This window comes from Plectropomus leopardus, chromosome 24 (assembly GCF_008729295.1).
Source record: "Plectropomus leopardus isolate mb chromosome 24, YSFRI_Pleo_2.0, whole genome shotgun sequence".
NCBI lineage: Eukaryota > Metazoa > Chordata > Actinopteri > Perciformes > Serranidae > Plectropomus > Plectropomus leopardus.
The window spans coordinates 2,497,339-2,525,321 of record NC_056486.1 but is presented as its reverse complement, the minus strand read 5'-3'; the positions used below and the strand labels follow the sequence as shown (position 1 = coordinate 2,525,321).

The 27,983-nt window shown below is 37.4% G+C and overlaps 1 protein-coding gene across 1 annotated transcript; it reads left to right on the top strand.

Moving 5' to 3' along the window:
- The first annotated feature begins 147 nt into the window (after nucleotides 1-147).
- als2b (alsin Rho guanine nucleotide exchange factor ALS2 b) lies at nucleotides 148-26,015 on the top strand. The gene is made up of 34 exons (XM_042513140.1): nucleotides 148-274; nucleotides 639-699; nucleotides 3,009-3,154; nucleotides 3,393-4,348; nucleotides 5,807-6,164; nucleotides 8,969-9,143; nucleotides 10,085-10,181; nucleotides 10,283-10,360; nucleotides 10,460-10,690; nucleotides 11,388-11,559; nucleotides 11,665-11,854; nucleotides 11,938-12,003; nucleotides 12,104-12,266; nucleotides 12,812-12,943; nucleotides 13,037-13,165; nucleotides 17,050-17,120; nucleotides 17,942-18,008; nucleotides 18,130-18,332; nucleotides 18,894-18,959; nucleotides 19,070-19,168; nucleotides 19,324-19,488; nucleotides 19,784-19,895; nucleotides 20,130-20,207; nucleotides 20,661-20,794; nucleotides 20,883-21,047; nucleotides 22,153-22,270; nucleotides 22,392-22,549; nucleotides 22,653-22,769; nucleotides 22,845-23,021; nucleotides 23,109-23,166; nucleotides 24,229-24,290; nucleotides 24,399-24,548; nucleotides 24,779-24,875; nucleotides 25,736-26,015. Exons 2-34 carry the CDS (start codon nucleotides 680-682, stop codon nucleotides 25,772-25,774), a joined length of 5,049 nt encoding a protein of 1,682 aa, XP_042369074.1. The 5' UTR covers nucleotides 148-274; nucleotides 639-679; the 3' UTR covers nucleotides 25,775-26,015.
- Nucleotides 26,016-27,983: the final 1,968 nt, after the last annotated feature.

Genomic DNA, 27,983 nt, shown 5'->3' with positions numbered 1-27,983 from the left:
AAGAAAAATACAGAGATAAGAATAATAAGATGATGTCCCACTCCGTTTTGTTTTAGTGTGCCTGTGAATGGCTTTGATCACTTAGAACACTGCTCCGCTGCTGAGTGAGCCTTTGTCTTTATAGACGATCTCCGGCTGTAGCGGCGCCTCTCTGTGTCAACATTAAGAGATGAACAACAACCAGCCGCGTTTAGCTGCTAAAAAACCCAACAGACGTGTGTTTTTCTTTTCTGTCTGAGTGAACACAACACGGAGCGGCGTGTGGAGCCAGCTGGTGAGAAAAAAGAGGCTTTTCTATCTGGGAAAATTAAGAAAAGACACCTGTGGTTTGAGCTAGCGGTTTGGCTAGTTAGCGAGGCTGATTAGCTAATGTTAGCCTGCAGGATTAACAGTTAGCTAACAGATGGAAACACCTGCCAGAGGTTGCACGTTATGACGGTGTTTTGGGGAGTAAATTTAGTATGTTTGAAGTTTTTTAAAACACGTGATAGTGAAACCATACCTGCTTTCATTTTGACATTTCGCCTGGCTCCATATCTTTGTAGTTTTGGGGGTTTTCCTCCTAAAAATCAGTCTGAAAAACAGTTTGTTTGCATTGACAACAGCTCTCAGCTCATGATGTGTGTTTTTTTTGACAGCCTCAGAGACTGACATCCCGATGGAGACATAAACCACACTGATGGACACCCAGAGGAAGAGGTGGGTTTCTACAAAGTCCTCTCTTTAACTCTATGTTAAAGAGTCTTTAACATAGACTCTTTAAAATCCTGACAAATTGGCCTGGTTTATTTCAAAAACATGGGAAGAAGACCACGAGAAACTAAAGCAGTAATTACCAAAAAATGAGCAAGAGATCAGGACAAAATAGTTCAAGAAACTTACATGAATATTGGCAAACAAAAAGGACAGAACAAAACAATGTGTAATTATTATAGTTGTAAATATATAACTCCTGGACATTTTCCCTAGTTTAAAAAAAAAACAATTTCTAAATCTACTTAAAAAAATTCATTAATTCATTCAATTTGCAGGACATTTCTTGCCAAGATGCTCGTCAACGTTTTTTCCATGTTTTTTAGAGAAATTGCACAATTTTGGAGTTCAAAGGTGTTAATATTTGTGAAACGCGTCTGAACGCAGGACAAGACGAGTGATGACGCTCCAGGTTTCAAAGGGTTAAGGGGAAAGTTAAAGGAAATATAATTTGCATTGCTGAACAATCTATTTTTGGCTTTTTGTTTTCTTTTACTGTTGTGACAGCATGTTAGACATTTAAAGTAAAGTCAACTGTCTGTCTACAACCCACTTTCAAATTTGTGAAACCTTTTCTGTATTCGTAAAAATGCAAAAAATACCAATTTTATTGCATTTTTGTACATGTTGACCACACTAAACCAGGTCTCTCTTGAAAAATGAAATACTTAGACTTGTCAAATCTGGATTAGATTATCCCAGAGAGGCTGAAGATATTTTTAAACACGGTTTCTGATTTGTGAAATTGCAAAAAAGGGACAAGGATCAGTAATATAAATTTCCCTTAAGTAACTTTAACTGCTGAATGAGAAGCGACAAATCAGAGGCTGACTTCAGTGTCGTTCCTAAAGAGGATTACTCTGCTCCACTGTTTGTTTCTCATTTTCTGGCTGGCTTTTCTGGATGTGATCACCATGTGACGCCGCCTACGGACGGAGTTGTGCTCACTTCTGCTTTCACCCACAAAACATCTGTTGTTCAGATGTAATGCTGCACAGGAGGCTGGTGAAACGCTGGCTCAGGGCGAAAACTGAGGACCCGCTGGCTGTTTGTCTGCTACGTCAGCCGCCCACACCTCTCATTCACCAATCTGTCTCTTCTTAACATCTCAGTGTTTGTTTTTCTGTACTTTAGTTTCTTTCCCTCCCAATATTCTGGCATGTTCCTCTTCTGAAGAACACTGTGTCCCCATGATGTCTGAAAACTTAATGCGATTGGCGTAGGCAGCCCGCAGAGTAACATTTCTGCAATTATATTTCATTTTAATGCAAAGGCATCGTGTTTTTGGGATGTCCTTCTTTGACCTTTCATTCTTGTGATTGCAATGTCTCAAAAACGCCTGAAGGAATTTCTTCAAATTTAGCTCAAACATTATTCAAATTTAGCTCAAATTGACTTGTTGCTGCTGTGAGCTCACGTTTTTGTCCATAAGTGCAGAATCCATTTGTTAATTATAAGAAAATGTCACACAAATGTCCTAAAAGACATAATGATATAGTGATGACATTTTATGTCCAAAAGGTTGAAGGTTAACTTCACTGCCACAACACAATATTCTGCAAATGCAGCTTTACTGGTTCACAGAGGCATGAAACGACAAGGCAGTAATTCTAGTTTAATGTTGAATCAGTTTATAAATGATAATACTGAGCAAATAGTTTGGGAGGATCCTCCATCAATTTGGCACCAGGTTTTAACCGTTCGAAACATGAGCAAGTTGGTTATATTTCTTTAAAAAAACATGAAGAAACTAAACAAAACATGGCCCAAAAATTAACAAGAAATTAGTAAAAATGTAAAGTGATCAAGTTAGTGACAGTGGGTAGAAAAAAAATCAAAACAAAAATTTTAACTAATATATCTTAAGTAGCTACATTTTAAATATACAGTTATAATCATTATTAATATAGTTTCTTGGGAATTTTCTCTTTTTTTCAAATATTTTTTAAATAAACATCCCCCCTTTTTAAAAACTAAGTTTCAGGTTATTTTCTTTTACTAATTTTTCACAATTTGTTGGACATTTCTTGGTCATTGCCATGTTTTTTAAAAAATTTTTTAAATAGAATCAAACAATTTTGCGAAGGTTTCAAGAGCTTAAGGCTGACATGCAATATTTTTCTTCCTACTGATTATCCAAAGCCTTATATCCCTTTTCCTGGGTTTTATTGACCGTAAGAAAATCTATAATACCACCAGTGAGTGATTAACCTCTCCAACACTTCTCTGTGTGTTGCTGACTGATCGATGGTCAGCTCTGGGGATGACGGCGGTGGAGAGCGCGGCCTGCTCCACACCTGGAAGGGCTACTCCTGCAGCGTCACCCCAGAAAGGCTGCTCCTCCCCGGGCCCGTGCTTCAGGTCGCTCTGGGCACACGGCATGGCGTTCTGCTGGTGGAAGGTAACACCTGTTCCTTTTTTAACGATATGAATGTTGTTGGGGTATTTGTGCAGAGATGTCATGAGGGCTGACTTTATTTATTATCTTGGAAATTCCAAGATTAAACAAAAAATTGCCAAAATGTGTGCCATATGCATGAACACAGCCAAAATTATCAAACAACGAGGAGTGAAATTCATGTAAAATGCTCAAAACTGTCCCTAAGGGTTAATGTCAATTTTTGTTTTTACCAATTCAGGAGGGCAGGTGTACAGTTTTGGGGAGTTGCCATGGAAGCAGAGTCAAGTGGCCGAGCCAGCGAAACCAACCCTGGAGTCCGCGCTCAGCGGCCAGCGGGTGGTCGCAGTCGCAGCTGGAAGCTTCCACAGCGGGGCAGTGACAGAGGACGGTGGCGTCCACATGTGGGGGGACAACGGCTCGGGACAGTGCGGCTTGTCGGGTCTGAGCACCGTCCCAAACCCGACTCCAGTCGCTCTGGTGGACTCCGACACCAGCCCCCCGCAGACGGTCCCGGTGCTGGAGCTGGCGTGCGGGGAGCAGCACACCCTGGCGCTGTCGGCGCAGCGGGAGGTGTGGGCGTGGGGCAGCGGTTGCCAGCTGGGCCTCAACGTCACCGCCTTCCCCGTGTGGAAACCACAGAAGGTTGAGCATTTGGCGGGGAGGTTTGTGTTACAGGTGGCCTGCGGGGCGTCACACAGCCTGGCTCTGGTGCGTTGCCTGGGACCTCAGGACGTCCACCGTCCCCCTGTGGACAAATGCAGACAGTGTAACCAGCTGCTGTACACCATGACGGACAAAGAGGACCACGTCATTATCTCTGACGGTCACTACTGCCCCCTCGGAGTGGAGCTGACGGAGGATGACAGCCGACTGGATGCACCTGCTCTCGCACAAGTCCTCAAAACGTCCCCGTCCGAGCCGGTCCTCCCCTCCCAAACCTCCGCCTCACCTGTCCAGGGGGCTGAACCCCCCTCCAACCCTTCGCCAGACTTGGAAAAAGAGGAGTCATCTTTGGCGAACGGAGCACCGCCGGCCTCGAACTCTGACTCCTCGGCTCAGTGCAGAGGCGGCGGCGTTACGGTGAAGAGTTCACCGTATCCAGATGAGCAGGCCGTCAAAGACTACCTGAAGAAACTGTCAGACAACACGCAGGCTGAGCAGACGGCGAAGGCCGGAGCGCCGCACGGTCTGCTGGTGAGTCGACAAACACTCGGATTTGAACGTCACCAACACAACAGGCTGTAAAGCTGATGGGTGTGATTACACTTGTGGTCTCTTGTTGGTCACCATCTTTTTAAAGACACATTAAGGCGTCAAACTTTACGAGTGAGACATTTACAGACGTGAAAGTGTCCCTTGCTTGCTTGATTTCTCTCAAAAAAATTGTATTGTGGCAGTAAGCACTTAAAGAAGAAATGACCCAAAAATTAGCAAGAAATTAAAAAAAAAAGTAAAAAATTTATAAGCAAATAAAATAATGTTTTAAAATTACTCAAAAACCACAAAACAAAACAAAAAATGAGGAAAACAAGACTTGGAAAAAGAGCTTTAAAAAATTATGAAAATGCAATAAAATTATTTTGCAATTATTATCATTATAATATTATTTTTTGGATGACTTTTTTCCTTAGCTTTAAAAAGAAAAAAAGTCTGAAACTCCTAATTTGTGCAGCATTTCTTACTAAGTTGAAAAAGTGAAAGAAAAAAGATGTTACATCACTCAAATTTTCAAAGACTTTTTATTTTAGGCATCTAACCAAAAACCCAAAGACTTCCTCACTGTGACCTCGTGAAAGCAATATCTTGTGAACATCTTGAGGGGATTTCTTCAAATTTGGCACGAAAGTACACTTGGAATCACTGATAAACTGAAATCCATTTGTTTCTTAAACGTTAAGGTCACCGTGACCTTGCATCTTTTCTCTTGAACCCGATATTTCAAGAAGACCTTCAGGGAATAATCTCAAATTTAGCAAAAACATCCACTTTGACTTGAGAATGAACTGATTCAAATTTGATTATGTGACCTTATGCAACATGTTTTTGGCCATGACTCAAGGATCATACGGTAATTATGACAGAGTTTTACACAGTTGTCTAACAGAATTAAATGATTTTATATCCAAAAGGTCAACTTCACTGTGGCATCATGATGTTTTTCTCTTTTCTGGCCGCGTCATAGTTCAGAAACAGAAGAGGAGACACATGGCCGTACTATAGCCTTGCTTTTTGGTCATTTTTTCAACATGCTATTTTATGGGTTTTTGGAGCTTTTTTGGATGTTGATTCAACACTGTGTACAATAACATGACTATATGCTATAGTAAGTAATTTTCAAGTATTTTTCTGACATGTCAAATTTTGACTTTTTTCACTGTACTATGGCCTTGCTTTTTTGGTCATTTTTTCAACATGCTATTTTGTGGGTTTTTAGGCCTGTTTTGGTTTTTTTATCACTGTCTACTATAACAGGCCTCTACATGCTCTACTAAGTGCTTTTCAGTTGTTTTTTGGTCAAATTTTGACATTTTTGCCATACTATCTGATACACAATATAACAGAAGCTTCTAAGTTAATCTCGTGGTACCCACATTTTCATTTCATGACTGGACCTGTTTGTTTATGTGTGATTTTGTTTTGTTTGTCTTGCAGCCGTCAGCAGGAGGGCCCGGCTCCACGCTCAACAGCCTGGTGGCCTCCTGCGCCTCTGCAGTGGGCGAGCGGGTCGCCTCCACCTACGAGGCCTTGTCCCTCAAAAAGATGATGAACTTCTACCTTCCCTCTGGAGTGGTGAGGCCGGGCATGCCGGTGGGGCTCACAGGCGTCGTGGGCGACAACATGGCAGAGCGCGTCCGCCAGGAGGACTCTGTGCAGGCCAAGAAGAGCTCCAGCACAGGGGACATCCGCGAGGAGGAGGCCGAGGGTCTGCGGCGGCGCCTTTCGCTCCCGGGACTCCTCTCTCAGGGTAGATACGCTGTTCACCTCTTATCCTCCTCCTATACTCTGCTGCGTAAGTACTTCTTGCGCATGTGTGTGTTTGTCTTCGCTTCAGGCTTCCTGTCATGCAGCGTGTAAGCACGGCAAAGGTTCGTCCTCGTGTCACACGTTGAGTGTTTTTTATTCTGTGTTTGTCACTTCCATCTCTCTGCACATAAGAAGACGTATGTGATTTCAGGGAACTGAACTTCTCAGAAGAATTGTCTTCTTTAGTTCTTTTTTTAATACTGCAATAATGACATATTTGTAGGACTGCAACAAATAAATATTTTTAATATGCATATATTTGCCTAATTAGTTTTCAGATTATTTCAGATTTTAGATAATTTGTCTGTAAATTGCCATCAAATATTAATTAAATATTCATTAATATTTTTTTCTATAATAATTATAATGATAGTTTACTTGAGATTTTTTCTAATTTTTTATCTCACTTTTTCTTGCCCTCATCACCTTTTACTACTTTTTCTTTTTCAGTTTTTAGGATATTTCAAGACTTTTTTTGTTTTTGAAAGAAAGCAAATTAATTGGCTCACATTTCAAAGGTTCAAATGTATCTGAAATGCATCCGAATTAAGCTCAATAAAACTGATGTCAATCTGGGTTTCAAAGGGTTAATTGCAGAAAAAAGCCTCATCGTCACTCAAGAATGCATTTCCCAGTACGCTAACTTGTCAAAAGAAAATGTAATTGATAATGCTCCAGAAGGAACCGTTTTGACAAGGAAATCTCTGTGTTTTCGACCTCCGAAACTGCTCCATGATAAATCCGCAAATTGCCGCTTATTTCTGAGTTCAGTTAAAGCGTGGTGAGCCTCTCTGAATGGTTGCCTTTGTGTGATTTAAAACACTCAGGAATGCAGATTGATTTTTAGCCTCCAACTTGACAGGGAGTTTCAGTGATCAAGGAAACATTTTGGGGCAGAGCGATTTAGTGGATTCAACACTTTGAAATCTGAGCAAATTGGTTTAATTTCTTTCAAAAACATGAAGAAAAGGGTATGAGCAACTTATCAAGGCATGGCCCAAAAATTTACAAAAAGATTACTAAAAGTTATTTATAAAATTTACCTAATAATAAGCAAAAATATGAAAAGTAAAAAAAAATAAAAAAAACAATAAAGTATTTGGAAAAAAAAAAAAAAAAAATACACACACACATATATATATATATATATATATATATATATATATATATATATACACATATAATTATAATAATTGTAATTAAAGTTTTCTCATCTTTCCTTTTTTTATTTTTTTAAACATTTTCCAATAATCCTAAGAATCCTATTCCTATTCTTAAAAACTAATTTAGTAATTTAATTTATTTATTTATATTTATTTATTATTATTATTATTTATTATTTAATAATAATAATTTCTTACATTTTATGGGACAGTTTTGCCAGGTTGGTCAATGCCTTTTTTATTTTATTTTTTATTTGTTTTATTAAAAAATCAAACAAATTTGCTCAGGTTTCTAAAAGTGGACCTGCTTGTGAAGGGGGTCTGAATGCAGCACAAGAAAACTGATGCTGATCCAGGTTTCAGAGGATTAATGGAGCAGGATGAATGCGTTGGGTGTGATTTAAGAGATATTGAAGGTGCATGATGGGATAGCTTTTTTGTGCCTCTGACCAGGAGTAAGCTGGTATGCAGAATAAATGGATGGACTTTCCCCGTCTCTCATCATATCTCTCTTTCCTCGTCGATAGCCCAGGTAGAGATTATTGCTGTAGATTTCATCATCTGTGTTTGGGCAGCCCTCACGTGGGTTATGTGGATGTCATGTTTTATGGCTGACAGATCAAATTTGATGAGGAAACGAATCCTAGAAACTCTCCTGTAAAAAAAACTTAATAGAGACTTGAGGAGACAGCAGCAAAAATCTGCGCGTCCATTCAAGAAACTGCAGCCTTGAAAAGTGATTATCTTCTGGTATTTTATCATCAGGTAATTGTTAATCTGTGTTTCCCCTGCCATGCAAAAAAAAAAAATCTTTTTTAAAGTGATCAGTCCACACGTGTTTTTTCTGTCAAAAAACTAGTTACTGACCTCTTCAGTGGTAAAATGTTTAATCTCATAAATTTAATTTATATATTTACTTAAAGCAAAAAGTTACTCTGATTTGTGTTACATTATCTTCAGAGGTTAACGGCAGACAATCTGTAGTTTTATTTTTGTGTATCTTTCCTTTGGGCTTTCAGATGGCTCCCTGCTGGAGGCCGTAAATATGTGTGTGTGCATGTTTTTTGTTTATATCATGTACACTCAAGGGAGGAGATTAGCTGTTTTGTCCATCAGCTTTAGTTTCCAGCTATGGGAAAGTTTGTATTCACAACCGTGATCCTGGTGGCTTTTTTTTGGATTTGTCAGAATTAGTCGCAGTCGTTCGCAAGTTTTCCTGCAGTCGTCCATCAGTGTTTGTTGTATCTGCTGCCTGCAGGCTTCTCGTCGTTGTTTGTCTTCAGTATGACGGCATGACTGGCTGGTGTGAGCTGAACGTCGCTGCAGTTTCTGTGCGATTTTGTTTTGGTATCAACTTATTGATTTCTGCTGCTGAACTTTGCACACGAGATTCATGCAAGTTAAAAACACATCAACATTTTAAACATTAACTTACACTGATGAAAACTAAATCTTACACAGAAATATCCCACCTTGCACATGCTCAGTGCTGTTTTGTGAGTATTAAAGCTAATGTCACTCGGCCTGAAGCAAAGTAAATATATTTCAGTTGAGGAAAAATAGACAGAGAACAGTACTCCTATGTATCTTTTAGTACTCCTACGTGTCTTTTCCTGTGTACCCACAGTGTCCCCGCGGCTGCTGAGAAAAGCCGGCCGTCCGAGGGTGCGTGCAGTTGCCCTCACCCCACTAGGAGGGGCGGTCCCCGAGGCCCAGGAGGTGTTTCCCAGCCTGCAGACGGAGGTGTGGAGTTGGGGCCACGGTGAGCAGGGACAGCTGGGACATGGAGACAGTCTGGTCAGGTAAGGGGACGTCTCCTGGCGCTGCATCCAGACTTCTCTGACAAAATGTCTGCTTTAGGAAAAGAGGAAATGCTCGAAACGGCAACAAGATGAAAAGATTCAACGATGATAATTAAAAACAAATAAATAAATAAATGAAAAGATTCAATGAGAAATGAAAGGAAAAATTAGAAACACGAGAAAATGAGATACAAAACAAATGACTCACTGGATGAAACATTGACAAAACAAAAGATGCCTTTGTGTGTCAGAGAAAAATACTTTATTTATTCACCAGATATGAGCACAAAAGCTGTTGGTACAAACATTTACAAGCAATGAAGACAGATTGTACTTTTAGACTTTAAATGATAAATCAGATTACTGTGCTCTGCTCAGTTATCAATCATGAATATTACTGTTTTGATGTAAATATAAGCTGATTGATTTATTTTTCCGGAACAAGTTTGATTCTTTTGAACTGCAAATAAGGGAATCAACAAATCAAGCTGTGCGAAATAGACACCACGAGGCTTTTGAGTTTGTGTTCAAGTTCTTTATTTTTATCATGTGAACGACTACAGTCAAGCAGTCGCTGGCAAAAAAAACCAAAAACTTACAATGCTTAAAAAAAATAATAATAAAAAATGAAAATAAAACTACACAAGTAAAAGCAAAATGTAAATATGTGACATAAAACAGTGCAAGTTGCAGGTTTCTTGAATAATGGGAAATGTCAAAAAGGTATATAATGTCATTATACAATGTATATAATGTCATGGAAACTGTCAAAAAACATTGAAAGTTTTGGACTAGGTCGTTATCACTGGACTATGTTGAATCATATTTTTCTGAGTCGGTGCAAATTTATTACAATCTTTTATAAGTGCTGCAACTGTCACAAAGAAAAGTGACCAAACTGATTCATTAAGATAAATTTATACACGTTTTTGACTCTGCAGATTACAGCCGCTGTGCATCAAGAGTCTGAACAATAAGGAGGTCGTGCGGGTGGCGGCCGGCGCTCATCACTCCCTCGCTCTGACCGCTCAGTCTCAGGTGCTTCCAAGACCCCCTCCTGAAAACGTTTTCGTCTTAAATCTTACAAACCAGTTGTTGTCAACCTGTTTTTGTTGTGAATATTTGACCAAATCTTGCAGGTGTTTTCATGGGGAAGTAACAGCTCTGGTCAGCTTGGACACATGGAGTCCCCCAGCACCGTCCCCCGTCTTGCAAAGGTGAGGAAACCGCCATCTATATGAGCACGCACAAACGCACAAACACACACACACACAGAAAGCCTTCAGGTTCGTGTTCCTCTTTGCTTCCCTTCCCAGCTGTCAGAGGGGATTCGTGTCTGGGACGTGAGCGCGGGAGAGAAACACACCCTCCTGCTCGCTGACGGAGACTGCTTCAGGCCCATCATATATTACAGCGGACAGCAGGTGAAAGACGAGGCGGAGGAGAGCAGCGCTAAGGAGACGAGTAAACAGGAAAGAGAGGAGGAGGAGGAGGTGCGGACAGGAGGCTACACCCAGCAGCCTGTACTGCTTCCCTTCTGCATGGACGTAAGCACAAAGTTACTGGTCGTTTTCTTTTTGCAGGTTCTTAAGATGGTACCTTCCTGAGATTTAGGCCACATTTAGATGAGAACATCCCGACTAAAAACGTCTTTTCTTTGCATTTAAAAAAAGAAATTTGCATTAATTTAACATTATGAAAATTATCTTTGTGTGTAATGCATGCCAGGCCGGTACTTAGGGGTGTTAAACCAAAAAAAGTAAGCATTGTTATCTTAAAATGATCATCTCATTATCTCGAGAAATTGGCCTTTTGGTTTTTTGAGAATTGACATATATTAACTTCAAAAAACAAGCATTTTTAGCTCAACATAATTATGTAGTTATTTCAACAAACTGGCCTTTTATTTTCTCTAGAATCTACAAGTAATAAATAAAAAAAAATAGCATTGTTATCTCAAAATAATTATCTTATGTTTAGAAATTTGACTTTTGTTTCTTTTTAGAATCAACTTACAATAACCAGAAAAATTCAGAATAATTATCTTGTTATCTCAATATATCTGCTTTTGTTTTCATGTTATCGACATAAATTAGCCCGAGAAAAAAAGCACCGTTTCCTCGAGTTAAAGAAAAATCAACTCCTGATCTCAAGATAATGATATTTAAAAAATAATTGTAAGCACGGCCGTTCTTGGCTGTTAGCTGTGAGCAGTTTTATCACGTTTTCTCCCTCATCTTCCAGCTTGGTTATGTGAGTAACGTGACTGCGGGTGGCCAAAGATGCGCGGCGCTGTGGGACAGAAACGTGATGGGCTTCATCGCCAGCCTCCACGAGCTCGCCTCAGCCGAGAGGAAATTCTACTGCAAACTTTGCAACATCAAGACGCAGATAATCCGCCCCCTGCTGGAGCTGGGTAACGTGACACAGAAGAAAAAAAGACTCTTTGTTTTGCCTTTTTTTTTGTTTGTTTGTTGTTTTTTTTGGCTGACTTTTTCTTCTGTTTGCCACCCTTCTCCAGAGTCACTAAGCTCGGCCCTCGGCCAGGTGACCCTCGGCCTCCTGCAGACTCTGGCGGGTCGATTCAGCCTCTTGTGTCACCTGACCGGGCAGCACGCCGCCAGCCTCACTGCAAACCTGCGCCGCGTCCGTGACGTCAAGAGCCTGCTCGTCCTCGACCACGCCGGCATCTTCCTCGACTCCTACAATGAGTACGTGATCACCATTTTAAAACCTTAAAACAATCAACTTAATAAAAACTGATCTTTACACACTGATCTCTCTCTTTTTAAAGGTACTGTAGTGCTGTGGGCAACTTCCATGTGATGGGAGGTTTCCAGACTCTGACCAAACCCTCACTGTGAGCACGCACACGCCATTTCATCCTGGAAATTGGTTTACACTTGACTCAAAAAAAGCAAATTAACAATTTTTAATGACCAGTGATACTTTTTTTAAAGAGATTTCTTTGGGAAGAGTCCCGAGCTGCTAAAGAGGCTGTCGGAGTGCAGCGAGGAAACCCCCACCATGGCCGACCTCCTGGTGGCGCTCTTCTACCTCCCGACTCGCCACCTGCACGAATACGGGCGTCTGCTGCTCAAACTGGCCACCTGCTTTGAAGTGGTGAGTGAAACAAACACAAACTACAGTCATGCATTATTTTTACTTTTTTTGTTATTAGAAATAACAACATATTTGTTTGGTTTTTTTTTATAATTTATTTATTTTAAATTTTTGCTTTTGGTGCACTTTCTATACACATTGTTTTTGGGCCCCAAAAGCAAATATAAGCTTTTTTTTTTTTTTTAATTTATAGAAATAGTTATTAGTGCAGAAATTGAGCTCTGTCTCCATTTTCAGTATAAATGGTACCAAAAAAAAACCAAAGTCTCAAGAATTTATATTTACAGACCGGGGACTGGTAAAAAAAAAAAAAATAGTAACCCAATATTTTATTTTATTTTATTTTTATATGATTTGTTTACTTGTTATATGTCCAAAACATATAAAAGTAAATAAACAAACCCTGTATCTTTAGAGCAATATTGATTTTACACAGTAAAATTGCACTGAGATTTGTTTTGTTAAAAAAGCCTTCAAATGTTGAGATTTTGAGCTAAAATTTTTAGCGTGCGTGTGTGTGTGTGTGTGTGTGTGTGTGTTGTCAGTGCTCGAATGACTACCAGAGGCTGCAGGACAGCTGCTCCAGGTTCGAAGCTTTGGCCCTCCAGCTGAAGAGAAAGAGGAAGGACGCCGACTACACCTTTCATTTTTGGAAGAGCTTCCCTGGCAAAATGACGGTAAACTCCCTAAGTGTGTTTGCGTCCTTCATATATAGTCTCAAGGTCACATGATGTCACATATGGCTTAATGTTGTCATCGTGTTTCGTCAGGACTCGCTGCGAAAGCCTCACCGCCGGCTGATCTGCGAGAGCAGCAACAAAGCTCTGACTCTGCAGAACGCCGGGAGGTTCTCCGTCAACTGGTTCATCGTTTTCAACGACGCTCTGGTCCACGCACAGGTCAGCCCCACACACACGCACAAACCCGTCATCACGTCCTTAAAGTTTTCTGAAGCCGTCCATATTTCGGACACTGTAACTTGGTGTGTTTCAAGCGTTTGTGTGTGCTTGCCTCCGTGCTGTCAGGGCGTGGCACCTTGTAAAAACCTTGTAAGTATGCAGCCAGAAGCAAATGTCAGCACAGCGACCTGTCCCCACCTTCCTCGCTCCCCACCTTTATTCTGTGTGTGTGTGTGTGTGTGTGTGTGTGTGTGTGTGTGTGTGTGTGTGTGTGTAGGGCTTAGGGCTCTGTGTCATAGGATTTAGCCCTTAATTGTGTTTCCATGAAATTGTAAAGTAAATCTTTGAAATTTACAAAAGAAATCCAGATTTTGGCACATTCTGTCGTGTCAGCTAATATTTATGGTGTTTAACCCTTTAAAACCTGGATCGACATCATTTTCTCATGCTGCTCTCAGAAGCCTTTCACAAGTATTGAATGAGTGAATGATTGAATGAGCACCTTGTTAAGAAATGTCTTGCAATTTGCAAAAAAAGTAGATTTAGAAAACTATTTTTAAAAAGGTCAAAATATATTTAAATTATTTTACAGAATAATTATATTTTTAAGCAGTTTTTTTTTATTTCTTTGTACTTTACACTAATATCTTGCTAATTTCTTGGTCTTTTTTTAAAGATTTTTTGGGGGTTTTTTTCTTTTATTTGATAGGACAGGTTAAGCTTTAAAGGGTGAGAGAGAGAGGATGACATGCAGCAAAGGGCTGATGTTGGAATCAAACCTGGATCTGCTGTGGCAAGGACAGTACATGGGGCACCCGCTCAACCAAGTGAGCCACTGGGTGCCCCTCTGTCATTTCTTCTTAAGTAGCTCAGTGCCTTCTTGCCTTTGTTTTTGAATGAATTCAAGACTATTTGCTCAGGTTATAAAGGGTTAATGCCGTCCAAAGACAAAGACAATTAATGCATTCACTCCAAGCTGTTTAATTGAATTGCCTCTAAGAAAATGCTCTGAATAAATTTAATTGGGCTTTTATTGTGGAAGAGATTAAGTTTTTATATCCCGTTAACTTGATGTGAGTTGATGTCTATGTGTCATTGAAAAGTCATGGAAAAGATATTTTTTCCAGGAAAATGTGTGGGCACCCTGGACAATCAAACCAGGGATTGTAATCAAAGTTATTTGAGGCTGCAGCATGTTAAGTTAAAATAGTCAAATCACATTTGCGTCCTGTTTCTGGTCCTGCAGGTTTGGTATGTTTTATTTCGGGTGTTTTCTCAACCAACAAACCTTCATGCAAGTGATTACTAAGACATATCTCAGCAAGGAAATGCAGAAAAAGGGAATTTTGTACTTAAAAAAGAGCATTATTTCTGAATATATTCACTTGATTTAACTAACTTAAACTGCTGAAGCCACATAAAAGCTCAGTTGGTGATGCATTTTTGCACAGAACGAGGACTGTGATTTTTTAAAATTTGCTCTGAAATGTTATTATCAGTAGTAAAGGTGCATTATTTATGACTTAAAAATGTCCGGTGATACCCAGCCCTATTCCCACCTTCCCCCTCTGCCTGCTCTCAACCTGAGGGAGACTGCATGGATGGATGAACTGACCGTAACCAAGGCTCGATAGGTTTTAACCCTTTGAAACCTGAACAAATTGGCTTAATTTATTAATAAGAACATGTAAAGAAGGAAATGATCATGCAACTTAAGAAAAAACTATGCAAATATTTGCAAGGAATTTGTATAAAGTTGCAAAAAAATACCTGAGAATTAGGTTAAAAAAAGAGTAGTTAAAAAAATGCTCAAAAATAAGTCTGTAATACAAATTAAATATGTAATTTTGGTATTTATAAATTTAGTTTTTGTAATTTGTCCCTAATCTAGAAGAAAAAATCTAAATGTATTAAATCTTGTAATTTGCAGGACATTTTTGCCAAGTTACTGCTTGCATTTTCCCCCCTTTGTTTTCATGAGAAATCAAACCACTTTTCTTTGGGTTCGAAGGTTTAAATACTGAGGGGGAAAAATAATGTCCATCCAGGTTTTAAAGGGTTAATGCACTTTTTAGTTCTTTTCTTATACATTTTAATTTTGCAGCTTAAAATACCAAAACTCAAAATAAAGCTGTGAAAATATTTGATATATTAGAGCATTTCTTTCCTGTTGAAGCCTTGGTTTTTACTGTTGGTTCACACGTAATTTAACATTCGGATTTTAAAAAGATGCCAGCAGCTTCTGGTTCACGTCTCCAAAGTAATGTCCTTCCCCGTCTCCCTGTGTGTCTCCTTTTTTTACTTGCATTTCTGTCCCTGCCCCCCAAGTCTGCACCAGTCCCGTGATTGTCCTGCACATTTCAGTCCCCCTACTTCCTTCCTGAGTGTCTGCCCCGACTCACTGTCGTTCTGTCGTTGTTTGAAAAAAAAATCTTGTGCATTTAAACTTGTAAAGCGTGTTGTAAAATTTGAGGCTGAGAAAACTGACAGCGGCAGACTGTGACTGGTGTCTTGTGATGTGAATCTGTGCAGCTGTGTGAATGAAAAAGCAGGGTGTCTGTGCAAAAGAGCGTGCATGCTTCCTTTTTAACTTTCTCTTTAAAAACATGTGAAACACATGTTGTCTTGCATGACTGACTCCGGCATCCCTGCGGCTAATCCTAAAAGAATAAGAAGCATAATTCCTCTCAGTGTCTTAATAGTCTGAACATGCAGTAATAATATTTTTAACATTTAGGGTCATTATCTAAAGTTTATTCTTTTAAGGATCTATGATGTTATTCTACAAATTTATTATAATATTCTCTTTTTTTTCTGTAGCATCCTGAATATAGCACATGAGCATGAGCACATACCTTCCTATTAAGTTTATTTTAGACAATGTTTCGATCCTGCTTGCTGCCGAACTTTACATTATGAATATAACAATCTTGTTTGCATAATGTATTTTAGATTTATTGTCTGAGCTGAGGTGGAAATTCTAAGCTTAAACAAAAATACACAATATTGTCAAAAACATTTGCCATATGCATAAAAACAGCCAAAATTATCAAAAAATGAAGAATGAAAAGCGTGCAAGATGCTTCCTTTGGACTTTCTTTTATTACCTTTTAAATTGTCTATTTACCTCCTTTTTAGTAGCCCTCAACTATATTAATAGTGGAGATCATTAATTACTAATTATTGTAAATTTGTAGAAATGTAAACAATTAAAAAATTAAACTGGAGTAGAGAGGAAGGTGTGTTGCAGATGGAATAATTTCAAAAAGTGTCCTGCTGATTGCAAAAAAATAATAGGAAAATAGGAAAAATGTCAAGAAAACTACATTTATAAATCTTAATATTGAATATTTAAAACTGTTACAGAAAAAAAACATGCTTGTTTGTTTTTAACTTTTCTTTTTTTGATTGACTGTGTCGCCTGGTTCAAGTCAAACAACCTTTTTTTTTTTAAACTTTTAACTCTAACTTTTTTAACCATTTTTTCTTCTTTCTGTACTTTCTTTGGACTTAATTTTATTCCATTTTAAACTCTTTTTATCTCCTTTTTAGTAGCTCTCTACCATATAAGTAGTGCTGATTATTAATAAATAGCTATTATAAATTGGTAGAAATGTAAACAATTAAACTGAAGTGGAATTTATCACTCTATGCATGATGACTGTAGTTTACTCTGTGTGTGTGTGTGTGTGTGTGTGTGTGTGTGTGTGTGTGTAAGGTTTATACACATCTAGTGTTTTTTTACACGTAACGTCAGTGCCTCTCAGTGCTGTCACAGATGTTAATAATTCTTTCTCTCTCTACACGCTCACCTTTCCTTCTTTCTTCTCCCCTCTTTCCCTCCTTCTTGTCCGTTCTCCGCTTGTTCCTCTCCCCTCCTCTAGTTCTCCACCCATCACGTCTTCCCCTTAGCAACGCTTTGGGTGGAGCCGATCCCTGAGGAGAACACTGGCGTGTAAGTCTGCTCCGTCACACTGTGTTTTTTCTATTAATTTATATTTATTTACATGGTTTATTTGATAGGGATAATGCAAATTAACATTCAGCCTGTTACAAACGAGCTGTGTAGTACTCCTGCCCTTAGTTGGGCTTTTGGTAAAGAAAGGTTACATACACTAACGTGCAAACAAGAAGAGTTATTGTAAAAGAAGATAAAAAGATAAATATGAACATCAAGATTACATAGAATTACACCATACAGTTACAGTAAAAAAACAAAAAAGAAAGACAAGAATCCAGTTAAATCCAAATGTATTTAAAAACACATTTAACAACAACAGAGTGTACCAAAGTGCCGTACATCAAAAATATATGTAAAAAAAAAAAATAACAACAGTACAATAATAAATAAAAAGACACAAATACCAAGGTTACATACACTTACAATACTCAGCTATAAGTCTTTCTAAAATAGTTAAAAATGCTCACATCTCTGATTTTGTGTTTTAAATTTTAAAGCCTTTTAAGTTTTTTGTGGAATAATAATATAATAATAAGATACTTACATACACGATTCATTTCCAGATCTTAAGAAGTTTTGGAATCACAGAAAAACATTAAAACACACTTTTTTGGGGGTCTTTTACATAATATTCATTATGTAATAGTTAGATATTTGTATTAATTTCACTTAGTGTGTGTGTGTTTTACATTATGTTCCACCAGTTCTTTCCCAGGTAAAACTGTGTGTGTGTGTGTGTGTGTGTGTGTGTGTGTGTGTGTGTGTGTGTGTGTGTGTGTGTGTCTCTGTGTGTGTGTGTCTCTGTGTGTGTGTAGATATGGGTTAAAGGTCATCACCCCAGAGGAGACGTTCACCCTTCTCGCCTCCTCTCCCATGGAGAAAGTCAGTATTTTAATGCCAAAGTTGCAAAAAAAAAAACTGCATTTCCATTAATTTCATCTCTGATGAGCTGGTCCACGGTGTGATATCCTTTTTTTAAAAGTTTGCATGTTTTTGTTCAAAGACCAAGTGGCTTCGCTCCATCAACCAGGCAGTGGATCAGGCTCTGAGCGGAGCGGGACAGGACACCGCATCGGTCGGCTCGGGGTCGGGGCAAAAGTTGGAGCCTCCCATCTCCAGGACGGCCTCGTACACTTTTTATAAGGACGGACGGCTGAAAGAGGCAACGTACGACGGACGCTGGCTGGCCGGGAAGCCTAACGGCAGGTTGGACATGCATACCGTCTGCATTTTATTTTTTTATTATATTTTATTTTTGTACATTTTTTCTCAAATGTTTTTATTGTGAAGCATCATTTTCACAGATAAACAAAACATGGTTCTGCGATGTTTCTTTTCCATATAAAACAAATATAAAGCCAAAAATAATGACTATCAGTAAATAAATAAAATATGTAAATGAATGCATGCACAAATATAAAGTTATTTGATGATAATAAATGTATTAATGAATACTGTCTTAGTATTGTTATATCTTTACTTTTATTTGTAAAGTCATAATGTCAAAAGTTGTAGGAAGAACACAATATATGAATAAATAATTGAAAAGAAATACATACAATATATAAAAGTAAAAAAAAAAACACAATAAATAATACAAGTTAATAATAAATACAAAAATATAGATAATTAAATAACACATGAAATAATACAAATAAAAATTAATAAATTAACATAAAATAATTGTTAGAATAATAAATAAATGTTTTAATTGATTTTGAATATTGATATCTCTATGTTGTAATTAATAGGACTTATTTTTTTTAGGGGAGTTTTAAAATGGCCTGACGGGAGAATATACACAGGGACGTTCAAGAACGGTTTGGAAGATGGGTGAGTGCATGGCTTCAGTGCAAATGAGCCTGAATAACCAAAAATGAGACAGAAACATGTTTTGACTTTCCATGTCTTCATTTTTCTCATGTTTTTATGTGTTTGTACAGCTATGGTGAATTTGTGGCTCCCAATAAGACGCTAAACAAGAACGACCACTATCAGGGTTACTGGAAGGATGGCAAGATGCACGGCCTCGGGACGTACAGGTGAGTGAATACAAACTTTATTGTTCATGTTGTGAGACAGGACAAAGATTTGGACATTTGGCAGCATCAACAAACAACAAAACATTTGCTGTACTCAGTTTTAGTAGCTCTTGTTTATCTGTGGAAAAGTATAAACATCCTCCATCTGTCTGCAGGTATGCCAGCGGTGAGGTTTACGACGGATCTTTCCAGGACAGCATGCGACACGGCCACGGCATGCTGCGCAGTGGCAAGCTCAACACCTCCTCCCCCAGTGTCTTCATTGGACAATGGCTGCAGGACAAGAAGACCGGCTATGGAGTCTTCGATGATATCACAAAGTATGCTCTACATTTCAGCTTCATGTTAGAGATTTTGATTTTTGTTTTAATTTTAATTTTAATTTTTTATTTTATTTTTATTTTAATTCTTTATTTTATTTTAATTTTTGTTTTTATTTTTATTTTTATTTTTATTTTTATTTTTATTTTTATTTTTATTCAATTTTTATTTTTATTTTTATTTTTAATTTTTAATTTTTTTTTTTTTAATTTTGTTTTTTGCACAGGTTACAACAATAAAAACTTTTTAAAAAGTGTGTTTCTTTAAGATTGTTTGTCTGTTTTTTATATGCAGAGGGGAGAAGTACATGGGCATGTGGCAGGACCACCAGCGGCAGGGCACCGGGGTTGTCGTCACTCAGTTCGGCCTTTATTATGAAGGAGCCTTCAAAGATAATAAGATGATGGTGAGCAATTTTTTCTTTGATGTTTGTCACATTTTGGTTGCAAGTGATGGGAAGTTTAAAGATTTGTTCCTAAATCAGTTCTTACTGAAAAAGTTATGAAGTCTGGGGTGCATCGATATTATTAATTGTGACTATGTGACTATATTTTGATTGTCACACTATCATCAGCTATGACTGCTTATGTGCCCAAATTGACAGTGAAAATAAATGTAGACATTGTTTTCTGTCTTTTAGGGCACTGGGATCCTCCTGTCAGAGGACGACACCACGTACGAGGGGGAATTCTCTGACGACTGGACCCTAAATGGAAAGGTACTAATAAAAAAAATTTTTTGAAATAACTTATTTTATTGTGTTTATTTTTTATTTTTTTTACCCCCTCTGATTGTTTTGGTTTTTTGGGGGGGGAGTTTTTTCATGTTTTTTTTTTTTACATTTTCTTATGTATTTTATGTCTGTTTTGTTGTGATAGTTTGATATTTTTATAATTTGTGTGCAGTTGTCTCATTTTTAATTGTAATTATCAGTTTGTGTATATTTTTAGGCACTTTAGATGGATTGAGTAAAGTTAAAAAAAACATTACAGTATGCTAGCCTTAATAAAAACTTTTTTTTTCCAAAATAAAAATTCTGCCTCTGCAGAAATGTGCTTGCAGTGATTGATAACACACTAAAATCTACAGAAAAATACTCAAAAAATATTGTGGCATTTGCAGCAAGATTATTTTCGATGTGGTTTAATGTACTAATTGGCTGTTTCTTCAGGGCGTGCTGACCATGGCAAACGGTGATTACCTTGAGGGCTCCTTCAATGGCGAGTGGGGCTCTGGCCTCAAAGTGGCGGGATCCTACTTCAAACCGCACCTGTTTGACTCAGACAAGGACAAAACTCGTGCAGTGTGAGCTCAGAGTGTGTGAAATGCACAGAGATGTTTTATAGTAATTCATTTACCTATTTTAATGTATATTTTGTATGTGATGTGGCAGGAAGCTGGGGCGTCTGTGTGTGAGTCCGGAGGATAAGTGGCAGGCGGTGTTTGAGGAGTGCTGGAGTCAGCTGGGCTGCGAGGCCCCGGGCCAAGGAGAGAACTGGAAGGCGTGGGAGAACATCGCCGTGGCCCTCACCACCAGCCGACGACACATCCAGGACAGGTGCTCTCTTGACATTTATCGCATTTGATTTGTTTTTGACTTTAAGAGGTGCAATAATTCCATTTTTTTTCATTCAATAATTGCATTTATGTGGTGAAATAGTTACATTTATTTTAGGACAAAAATTACATTTTTAATCAAGGTTATAATTTGATTGAATTTAGTATATCAATTGCATTTTTAGTATTGCAATAATTATGACTTTTAAGGCAATAAGAACATTTATTCGAAGGCAATAATGCATTTATTCAGTTGCAATACTTACCTTTTTCTAGTGCAATAATTACATTTTTTCATGTGCATTAACTACATTTTGTAGTGCAATAATTGCTGTTATTCCAGTGCAATAATTTGATTTATTCTAGTGCAATAATTCCATTTTTTTCATTCAATAATTACATTTATCTAGTGTAATAGTTACATTTATTTTAGGACAATAATTTAAGGTAATAAAACAACGTAAGGTAATAGTTTTATTTAATTATTCAGTTGCAATACTTACTTTTTTCTAGTGCAATAATTACATTTTTTCTTGTCATTAACTACATTTTGTAGTGCAGTTATTCCAGTGCAAAAATTAGAAATTTTTTTTCTAATGTAGTAATTAAATTTATTGTGCTGCAATAACTTTTTTCTTCAAAAATTATATTTATTTTAGTTCAAAAATTATATTTATTCCATTGCAAAAATTAAATTCATTATATCCCAATCATTTACAATTTTCTAAGGCAATTAGTTTTTTTCTGTGTTCATTCTAGTGTATTACGTTTATTTTAATGCAATAATGATGTTGATTCTTGTGCAATAACTCCATTTATTCTTGTGCAATAATACATTTTTTTAGAGCAATAATTTCATTTATGATGCATATTCTAGGGCAATAATCACATCTTTTTCTAAAGGCAATAATTACTTTTATTCTGTTTGTTAATTCCATTTATTTTAGTGCAAGAAATGCATTGATAGGGCAATCATTACATTTCTACTATGATAATAATTCCATTTATTCTAGGGCAATTTCATTTAAGTCATTATGGCTCCTAATTTAACAATAAGGGAGTTTTACTCTTCAGCTTCTGATGTTTGTGTCTGGTGTGCGTCTCAGTCCAGAGATGTTGTCCCGAAGTCACAGCAGAACCCTGGAGAGTCTGGAGGTCATCCCGCAGCACGTGGGGCCGATCAACATGGAGAGATATCACACCATCCGCCTCTACCTCATCAAGGTAAGCCCAGCGACCCCTCCTCACTCCCAAAAAAACATTCAATTAAGTAACTGTACCTAATTCTATGTTTTTTTGATTTTATTTTGGCTCATGAAAAGAATATCTCTCTTCCTTCCTGCAGGCGTGTGACACCCCGCTCCACCCGCTGGGCCGGCTGGTGGAAGCTTTGGTGGCGGTTTACAGGATGACTTACGTCGGCGTTGGAGCGAATCGTCGGCTGCTGCCTCAGGCCGTCAACGAGATCAAGTCTTACTTGAACCGCATCTACCAGATCGTCAGGTAATTCACACTCAGCACAGCAACCTGCAGCCCAACGCCTCATTTCAATAATAACTGTCAAAAATGGATCACTGATATTTTTGTTTGTTTTGAATGCTCTGCAGTTTCTTTTCTCGGACCTGCCAGAAGAGGGCGGTCTAATTCCAGAGCCGACCACCGACCTCCAGGACAGGAAGGAACCTGGATCGACCGATGCCCCGCTAGAGTCACCAAAACCTGGGTAATGACCGAGCGGCGTCCTCCTTGAAGCTTTGGTGGTTGACCTCATGTTGACCTCTCCTGTGTGTCTCCTCAGCCGTGTGGTGAGCAGCTCTGCTCTGCTGCTCCCCGTCCTGCTGCCTCGCCTCTACCCGCCGCTCTTCACCCTCTACGCTCTGGACAAGGAGAGAGAGGACGACGTCTACTGGGAGTGCGTCCTCCGCCTCAACAAGCAGCCCGACCTGGCCCTGCTCGCCTTCCTGGGTGTTCAGCAGTACGTCACACAGTGGCCGCTGCAGCGCAGGATCTCTATTTAAATGATTAATATTTAAATTCTAAAACTCTTTTTGTTCCCTCACAGAAAGTTTTGGCCTGTTTCCATTTCCTCCTCCATGCCTGCGCCAGGGGAGAAGCAGCAGGTGCAGTTTAGACGTTCACTTTGCCTAAGAACAACTGAAACAAATGCTTTTATTTTGTTAACCATCACAGCGTTTTTGGTTCATTGAAATTTTCAGGACATGCATGAACCCGTAGTTTATTTCTGAATTTTCAATGCACATTTCCAAACAAGTAAATATACACTGGTTCCTCAAAACATGGAGAGCAGGAGGGATCGAATAATGATGATAATTAAGGAAGAAAGACTTCATAAAAAAAATTAATATGAAATTTAAAATAAATAATTGAGTGATGGTAAAGGTGCATAGAAAAATAAATAAATAAATCTAAAAAATATTAATTAAAAAAAAATAATATATCATGAAATAAAATAGAAAGATGTTAAAGGTATTTTTTAAAAATCTATTAAAAAACCACTTAAATTATTTTATCTGACCACATGTTTATTTACATAGCCAAGTTATACAAGAGAACTGTCACACGTTTGACTTGAATCAGGTCTCTAACATAGTTAGACATTCGGACGGAAAACAAATATGATGATGAAATCCAGTTTTACACAAAGATCCTTGAGTTTTACAACTTAATCAGACACCAGATTCACTAAAACTGTATCAATTATTGTTTTTTTTTTTTTGTTTCAGCGTGTTAGGTGATGTGTCTTATCTTCTATGATAGTAAAGAATATTTTTATCCGGTTTTGGATTGGGCTGTGTAAGAAACATTTAAAAATGTCACTTTGTGCTGTAGGTGGTATTTTTTCTTATTTGTTTCCTTATTTTTCCCAACAAATCAAGAAATTGATCTGTAGATTAATCAGTGATGGAAATTATTGTAAATTAACATCAAGCTGATTGTGGCAAAAGTTGAGCTCTCTGTGTTGGCACCCTGTGAACACATCTAGTTTGAATTCTTATCTTATATATATATATATATATATATATAATATATAGATATAGATATATATGTATTCTTGGTCAGGTATTTTTAGTGAATCACAATAAAATATCTGACAGTTTGTCCACCATGAGTAGACAAATGTAAACAGTGTTTGTCCCTGTCTTTTGATGTGCGTCCTTCAGGTCTTGTCCAGCACCAAAGACGCCTGCTTTGCCTCTGCAGTGGAAACATTACAACAGATCAGGTAAAACTCTGACCAACAGCTTTCAAACTCGTTAAAAACTGACATTTCTGAAGTGTGATTGTGTACTTCCGTCGCAGATAAAGTGCAAGTTTCCTTGTTTGTTTGCAGCACAACGTTCACCCCGTCAGACAAGCTGCAGGTGATCCAGCTCACCTTTGAGGAGATCACGCAGGAGGTTCAGGCGCTGCTGAAGCAGGACTTCCTGTGGTCCATGGACGACCTCTTCCCCGTCTTCCTCTACGTGGTGCTGCGTGCACGGTCGCCCCCAACCACACCCATCATGCACGAATACACACATATAAAATGAGGCCGCAGAGAAAATATTCTCTTATTGTAGGTCAAGAATACAGTAAAAGGCAAACCTGCTGCAACCAGATAATTAAAAAGAACTTATTAAAACATTTTAATGCTTTAAGCAGACAATCAGTTGATCTGTTGATTGACAGAAAAGTCCCTAAATAGTGTGAAACTCATTTTTTGTCCTCCAGGATCAGGAACTTGGGCTCAGAAGTCAGTCTGATTGAGGACCTGATGGACCCCTGCGTGCAGCACGGAGAGCATGGCATCATGTTCACCACACTTAAGGTAACACACACACACACACACACACACACACACACACACACACACACACACACACACACACACACACACACCTGTCATGAAATAAATAAATGAAAAAAATTCACAGTTTTTTGTTGTAGTATCGAAATTTTCAGAGCATAGGTTATACGTGAATCAGTCATTCAGTCTCTAAGTTATAACGTCCATTTCAAATATATATAGTTAAAAACCTCAAAACATGGGAAAAAAGCATAATAATAGTGATAATAAAAATAAATTACACAATTTCATAGAAAATAACTAACACCAGAAATAAAATAACTAACACCAGAAATAATAAATCAATAAATAAATGAATGAATAAAGATGAAAATGAAATAAAATTGAGATGAAAAAATAATTGAAAAATAAAAATTAAAAAAAAATTAAAAACAACAACAAATAAAAAAAAATGGAATTAAAAAAACTAAAAGGATACATACATGAAGAGATAGATAATAGAGTTATATATTTATTTTAGTATATTTTATTATCACTATTACTATATATATCAATCCAAGTATATATCTAAAGCAGACATAATAAAACTGAAAAATAATGATAAATACTTATTGAAATAAAAAGAATAAGTATAAATAAATAAGTAAGAATGATAGTGATATATAGAAGTAATTATAATAAAAAATTAGTTAGACAAATAATAAATAAATAAATAAGAATCTTAAAAATTTTATACAAAATAAATAAAAAGAATAAAAATTATATTCACAGTATGTTGTACAATTATTTACTGTCCTGCCTGGGCTGGGATTGAGGATAAAATTATATAAATTCATTAAACCCACTATTATGATTATTTTTGTGTCTTTTTCCACCTCCAGGCTTGTTACTACCAGATCCAGCACGAGAAGATCACTTAGGACGAGCGTGGCGTTACTTCCTATCCTCACAGCCAATCACTGGTCCAGGATCAGCGAGGCTTTGGGATGACGGATGTGAGCAGCGGCCAATGGGAGGCGGAGGATCATATGCACAGGTTTCCTACAGCTCCATCTGCTGCTGCCATGGAGACGGGATAACCTCCCCCCTCTGTGACACACGCAAACACACTCTTTCCCCTTTTTAGTGACCCTGACAGCTTCTTATCCACTGACGATGAAGGTAGACGTATATTTTCTGCCTGAGATGAGCCACTTCATACCGTCCAGAGTAAACCAGTCCACAGCTGAGAGACTGACTCGTGTGGGAAGTTCTGACGCAGGTGACGACGTTACCTGAGGAGGAATCACGGTTCATACTTTTTATTTTAGTGCCAATGGAAGTGGTTTATTCTCTTGTTTCTCTGCATAATGTGAGATACTGGACCTCGATTTCGTCCTTCAGAAGAATTTTCCAGCACGAAAAAACTATTTTTTGGCGTCCAATGCATCACAGAAAACTTTTACCCCTCCGTTGTTTGGGGTTATTTGACTTCATGTTATTCTCCTGACTCTTACATGAAGAAACAGACGTACAGACATAGTAAGGAAATAATCTCCTGAAAGCATATCACTTAATTAAACTGACAGACTTTTATGATTTCCTGACTTTGAAACAGCAGAACACAAACTTTGACACATAGGTGAGATTCGCGCTCTATCTGACGTATTTTCAAACAGTATTTCCCGAGTTTCCTTCAGGAGTTAACACTAGCTGTTCGGTTACGTAAATGCACATGACGTTAACTTTTGAGCTTTTCTATGGGAACCAAAGGGGCTCATTTACAGACAGATTTGACACTGTATTTTAAATGTAAACTGACATGGATGGCTCTATTTTTTTTTTGTCACAGCATTGTTTATTTCCATTTTCAGGACATACATAAATCAGTAGTTCGGTGTTTTGAGTTTTAAAGCCAGTTTCTGGATAAATAAATGTACACAGTTAAATACCTCTATTAATGGAGAGATATAGAGATATAGTAAATGTGAGAAAAAAATTAAGTAAAAGAGACTTAATTTAAAAATAACTTCTTAATAATAATAATAAATGTAAAAAATAATACAAATAAAAAAATACAAATAAAAGTAAACAAAGTGATACAAAAAATAAATTAATTTAATATAATTAAAAAAAAATTAATTCACAGTAAAAGAAAAAAAAAAATTAAATTGCTGTTACTCTAAATGATACTAATACTAATACTGTTACACCAGCTCGCAGGAGAATACAGTTTAAAAGTAGTTGTTTGCTAATTTAGCCATCTTTGTTGTAAATGAGACAAATCATCACTTGGGACGGTTACTTGCATTAAAGTATTATAAAGTACTCGAGTACTTGCCAAAAAATTCTAATGTAAGAATAGGAATGTAAGTTAAATTGGTTAACAACAAAAGTGCAATTTGACATTTTAATTAAGTAAAAAAGACTCAATTAAAAAATGTGTATTTAAAATGATAATATTGATAAATAAATACATAAAAAATAATAATAATTTAAATATACAAGTTAAAAGAAATAGATAATAAAAATAAAATAAAATAGAGAAAGAGAATAGTGATAATTTTTTTTTATTAAAAAATAAAATGAAATGATAAAATTTATTGTAGAAATTGCAGGCTAAAAGAAAAAATCTGACTTGGCTATAACTCTAAATAATATTAATACTCTCCTGTTATACTAGCTGGCTGCAGAATGCACTTGAACTCATCTTTGTTTGCAAGAAATGCAAGAAAAGGAATGTGGATTTGCCTAAAATGGGAAAAAGTGCAATTTGAAATATATTTATTGAATAACCAGGCTTCATTTAGGCTACTGAAACCATAAATTCAAAGTCAACATGAGAAAAATCTCCCTATAAACTCACACTTAAATGGCTCGACACTGTCGTTAAACCCATTAATAAATGCTGGGTAACAATTCTGGGTCGGGAACTGCACCGAAAAGCAGCGTGAAAGTGAAATCCTGCAACTGAAACGTAACCAGACTGACAAAAAATAAAATAAAATCACTGCTTGACATGAAGAAACTCAGTCGACTGAAGCGTCTCTGACTTTTCAGGGCGCTGACCTGTTGAAAATTGACAAAAAAAAAGTCAAAAAAACAAATCAAAACATTTTGCTTTTCAGTTTCATCGCACATTATTACTGT